Source organism: Pinus tabuliformis, chromosome 8 (genome assembly GCF_031772625.1).
Source record: "Pinus tabuliformis cultivar Carrire ecotype Pingquan chromosome 8, CPIR1, whole genome shotgun sequence".
NCBI classification, from domain to species: Eukaryota; Viridiplantae; Streptophyta; class Pinopsida; order Pinales; family Pinaceae; genus Pinus; species Pinus tabuliformis.
This window is the reverse complement of record NC_142294.1, coordinates 364656758-364661903: the sequence shown is the minus strand read 5'-3', so window position 1 is coordinate 364661903 and position 5146 is coordinate 364656758. Positions and strand designations below refer to the sequence as shown.

Genomic DNA, 5146 nt, shown 5'->3' with positions numbered 1-5146 from the left:
TTGACTTGTACACGTAGGTTTAGGTCAGCTAGGATAGAAAATATATTAATTTCCAACTTGTAAATTCATTTTCTCACAATCTAAGAGGAGTTAGAAGGCGAGTAAGGGCTCGTTGGAAAAAGGGAAAATTTACTCTACAAGATGGTGCTAATTTCATCCTTAAATGAGGTCATTTTTCCATCAAGAAAATTATTTTTTTCCGAAGAAATAGAATTCATAATTTCTATTAAAAAAGAAATTACATGCTGTTGATGCCATTGGCATATGTTGTAGTGTGGTTATACCACTGCTCAGGAAAATAACAAAATTACATCATAATAAGTCCAACAGAGATACGATGGTTCTGTATCTCTCAGAGAAAAAACTATGTCCCAGCAAAAAAACCAAAATTGAACCGAAACTGTAGAGTGTATCCGCTATACAGAAGCAAGTTCTGTACTGTGGCTATTATGTACAATGTATATCATAGCATAGCAAAAGGTCGAAACTGTACTGTGGCTGTTATATACAGTGAGAATCATAGCATATCAAAATTAGGTGGGGGCATTTCCCCCCTGTAGGAGGCCGTCGATATATGGTCGATGAAAAAATCTGTGCATCCCATCCGGCTTGTATTCCTCGATCAGCCAATCGCCTAGAGGTCGATCCACCGCTTCTTTCAAGAGCCAGTCAGCAATTGAATTTCTTTCCCTGTAGATATGAAAAACAGTGATCTGGTCAAAATGTGTTTTGAGAAAAACAATTTCTTCCAAGATATGTTTCAAAGAAAATGCATGACAGATAGTTTTGTTATTTGCCCAATCAATCACAATATTTGAGTCCCCAAAAATTTGAAGTTGCCGACAGTTTTTGGATAAAGCAAAATAGAGGAGATGTCTCAAAGTAATGAGTTCAGCATGGTTGTTGGTGCCCGGACCAAGTCCCAATCTCAGGTGGAAATAGTGTGTATCTGAGAGATGAAGAAGAATGCCCCCCCCACAGCCTTGTCTCGGTGCTGCCCCATCAAAATATGCCCACGGCATATCCTTGTTTATAATTTCGGGCAAGATGTTCCTGGGAGTGATTTGTTTATTCTCAAATGGGATCTCCGTGTATGCCGCACATATGGACGGTGGAAGTAGGTGCCAATTGACCATGTAGTCCTCAAAGATTATGGCATTACGCATGTTCCAGATGAACTAGGACACCAACAACGGTAGGTTCCTAGCTTTTTCTGAGGCCATAGCATACCACCACTGTTCCCAGGCCGTAGGAATGTCAGCTCCCTGCCAAACAGTATTTAAATTGAGGGCATGTGTGACCTGGTTCCATAAATCCTTTGTAACCTCACAGGTAAGAAAAAGGTGTATAGTTGTTTCTTCCTCCTTTCTGCATAGGACGCACCATGTTGGTCCAGCAAAAGCTCTTTTCCTGAGGATGGATCCAGTTGGTAATTTGTCAGCAAGAATATTCCACATGAGCAATCGAGTTCTTGGTTGAGCTTGTAAATGCCAGATGGCTGACCACCAGGATTTTAGCATGTCGGGCTTCTTTGCCTCGATCAACTTGTAGTATCCAAACTTCGGAGCATAGTAACCAGATTTTGCATGCACCCAGATTAACTCATCCTCTGCTTCCTGTAGCTTGATGTGTGATTCCGTTAGTGCCTGTATGTAGCCTTTCCAATTGGAGTACCATTCATCTGTCAATTGCCACTGACGGTCAGTTATCCAAGCCTGTGTAAAAATGGTTGAATGTTGCAGATCACCAATCTGTGCAAGATATTTTATGCCCCTGTTGTTGAGATAACGAACCAAACCATCCGGTAGTAGGTGCGCATTCCCCGAGCCCGGCCAAGGGTCTAAGCGTATGCGGACTTGTGAACCATTACCAATTCACCATAGCAGGTTGTCTCTAATGAGCGGCATAGCGTTTAGAGTGGCCTTCTAGATCGCAGATATGCCTTGACGGTTCCAATGGGGTCTGCGGATCCAGTCAATGATGCTTGAGGGCCAGATATACTTTTGGTGGATGACTTCCGCCCATAAACTGTTCGGTTTGAGAAGTGACCATCCCTGCTTTGCGGTCAATGCATGGGCGAATTCTGATAGAGATTTCAGTCCCCAACCTCCCCAACTCTTTGGTGTAGTGACCAAAGACCATCTTGTCCAGGCAAAAGTCTTCCCCTTTTTGTTGCCGTTCCACAGGAATCTGTTGCAGAGTTGTTGTATTTTTTGAAGAATGGTCTTTGGGATCCATGTGAGAGACATCTAGTAAACTGGGGTTGCCTCAAGAACAGATTTGATCAACAGTAGTCTACCTGCTTTAGACAGAAGGTGATGATGCCAGCAATTTATCCTTTTTTCAATTTTGTTGATAAGCCAATACCAGTGCTCAATTTTGTACCCATCTGGCCTTAGTCTGAAGCCAAGATATTTGATGCCATCCAGCAAATTATTTTCCAAGAAGGGGAAATGCTGGGTCGCCAGCTGAGATTCCTGATATGTGCACCCCATCATGGACCTCGTAGATTTCTCCCCGTTGATCACCATGCCCATGGCTTTACAGAAGAGCTGAAGAATATTATTTAGTGCTATGGAGTCCCGGACACTTCCATTCAAAAAGATTAAGATGTCATCAACAAATAATAGGTGAGTAAGATAGTACTGTTCAGTAATCTTAAGTCCACTGAAGTCGCCATTCCTTTTTGCAGTAGCAATGAGCCTACTGAGCCCTTCCATGACAATAAGGAAGAGAAGAGGGGAAAGAGTGCAGCCTTGCCTGATACTTCTGTTTATGTTGAAGCGGGCAGAGGCCGAACCATTGATAAGGATAGCAAAGGAGACAGTAGATATACAACCCTTTATCTAGTTAGTGAGCATGTGGGGGAAACCCAAATGGGTGAGGATCATTTTCAAATAGAGCCAGTTTACCTTGTCAAAAGCCTTTGCAAGGTCAATCTTTAGTGATATGCCTTTGAGGTTCTTTAGCTTTATGGAATGTAAGGCTTCCTGGGCAGTACCAATAGCCTCTTAGATGTGGCGATTTTGAGGAAGGAAAACTGTTCTGCAGATATGTGTGTGGACAGAATGGGCTTAATGCGATTGGAAATGATTTTGGCAATAATTTTGTAGAGGAAATTACATAACGATATAGGATGAAAATCGTTGAAGGATGAGGGGTCATCCGTTTTAGGAATCAAGGCAATAAAAGTCTGGTTCATAGGCGGATGGATGTGCCCAGTGATCCGGCTCTCCTCAATGACTTCCAATAAATCTTCACCCAGCATATCATAGAAAGCAAGATAGAACTGTACAGGCCATCCGTCCGGCCCTGGACTTTTGTCTTTTTTAAACCATTTGAGAGTACTTTCCAGCTCTTGTATTGTGACCGGTTGAGTAAGATCTTCGATGTCCTCCTGCCCCACAAAACGGGGAAAGTTGCCTGCCAGATTAATGATGTCTGGGAGATTGATAACATTCGGTGCAGTGAATTGTTGCTTGAAGTGTAAGACCCCCAATTTGGCAAGTTGCTGATGCGTGGTAGCCCATCCATCTGGTTCACATGGCAGTTTCCAAATGGTGTTTGATGCCTTTCTGCCATTAGCAAGATTATGAAAGAATTTAGTATTACTGTCTCCAGCTTTGAGCCAAATGGCTCTGCTTTTTAGCCTCCACAACTCCTCCTTTTCTTGTAGTATCCTTGATTTTTGCCCAAGTAATTGATTCAGTGCAGATTTCGAGTCATCGGTGAGGTAGCCAGTACCCTTTTCATCTGTCAGTAAAGCTATCTGATCTTCAGTGTCCTTTAGTAGTTGTTCATCACTGATTCTTTTTCTCCTCGCCCAGGTTTCAGTCAGATCCTTTAGCTGCTTTAGTCTATCACAAAAATCCATCGCTTTTCTCCGCTCTCTCAGGGTAGGTTGTGAAGTCTAGAAATACGAGACCATATTCATGTAATCCGACTCTTTGAGGAATCCAGCAAAGAATTTAAAAGGGGAGAGTGGCTTCAATTTTTTATCACTGACTTGTAGAAGAATCGAATGATGATCTGATAGACCCCTAGTGTTGACCCATTGTCTATACAGGGGGAACAATTGAATCAGCTCCTCATGCATCATAAATCTGTCTAACCGTCGCCCCAAAGTTGTCTCACCAGTACGCTGATTGTGCCACGTTGGGAGCTTCTTATTCATAGGTATGTCCACTAGTCTATGAGCATCAATTAAAATCTTCATTTGCTCCGCAATAGGATCACTCTGTGCATGATGTCCCCAGGATTCTCCAACCCCTAAGGAGAAGTTGAAATCGCCCCCCAGCACTGTGTTCGGAGTGATATGATTGCCATTCAGAAAGTTTTGCCAAATGAAAGCCTATTTTGGTTGGGACCATATATGTTAATAATCTTGATAGGTATACCCAAATCTCCCATGAATATGTCCATACCGAGGAATCCTCTGCCCCCCCAAATGGAGAGAGGCCTGCATTTTCGGGGATTAATACCAATGACCAGGCCACCAGATCGGCCACACGCATCCAATCCATGTAATATCCATCCAGGGAGAAGAGTTTGTATACTTCGTACCGCTGCCTCAGATGTGCATAAAGTTTCCTGAAGGAATATTATATCGCATTTTGATTCATAAATAAGTCTTTTAAGAGCCAGACGTTTTTTGGGGTTGGCTAGTCCCCTACAATTGTAAGAGAGCCATATCATGGGGAACCACAGACCAGGGGTTCAATAGCTCTAAGTGCCCGTTCAATGGTGTATTGTCGCCCCTGGGCGACATCAGAAACAACATTTTGTATGGCCGAGTTGATTTTAGATGGTCGACCCCTCTTTGGCTTGCGGTAACGACCAGGGGAGGATCCCAGACCCAGTAATCTAGGTTGAGCCCGGGGTCTGAGATGATAAGGGTGAGATCCGGATCCAACCAGAGAGGAGGAGGATTCAGGGAGACCCAGGTCCAATTTGTGAGAGGAGGGTGTAGTGGAGAAGGTGGGTGGAGGAGGGGCAATGGTGCAGGGGATGGAGGGAAGGGGTATATGTTCAGTGTGGGGGGACCGCAAAGAAGAGTGAATAACGGATTGCATAGCATCAGAATTATAGTGAGAAAAGTTGGGAATAGAATCGTTACCCGGATGAGCAGGTGCAGTCGCCGCAATCT

General features: G+C 43.6%; 1 protein-coding gene across 1 annotated transcript; it reads right to left on the bottom strand.

Annotated features, from left to right (window-relative positions):
- Nucleotides 1-1178: 1178 nt before the first annotated feature.
- On the bottom strand, nt 1179-2720 carry LOC149235632 (uncharacterized). Its single transcript, XM_089368612.1, has 3 exons — nt 2368-2720; nt 2002-2257; nt 1179-1715 (listed from the first exon to the last, which is right to left on the bottom strand). The coding sequence occupies exons 1-3, from the start codon at nt 2718-2720 to the stop codon at nt 1179-1181; spliced, it is 1146 nt and encodes a 381-aa protein (XP_089224738.1).
- Between the last annotated feature and the right edge of the window lie 2426 nt (nt 2721-5146).

Excerpts from the sequence above, each read along its gene's own strand:
- LOC149235632 (XM_089368612.1), bottom strand. The coding sequence starts at position 2,720 with ATGGAAGGGCTCAGTAGGCTCATTGCTACTGCAAAAAGGAATGGCGAC. Across the intron at positions 2,258-2,367 it reads GGGTACAAAATTGAGCACTG|TTTACTAGATGTCTCTCACA; the intron begins GTATTGGCTTAT and ends AGGCAACCCCAG. Across the intron at positions 1,716-2,001 it reads GCGGAAGTCATCCACCAAAA|GCTTGGATAACTGACCGTCA; the intron begins GTATATCTGGCC and ends ATTTTTACACAG.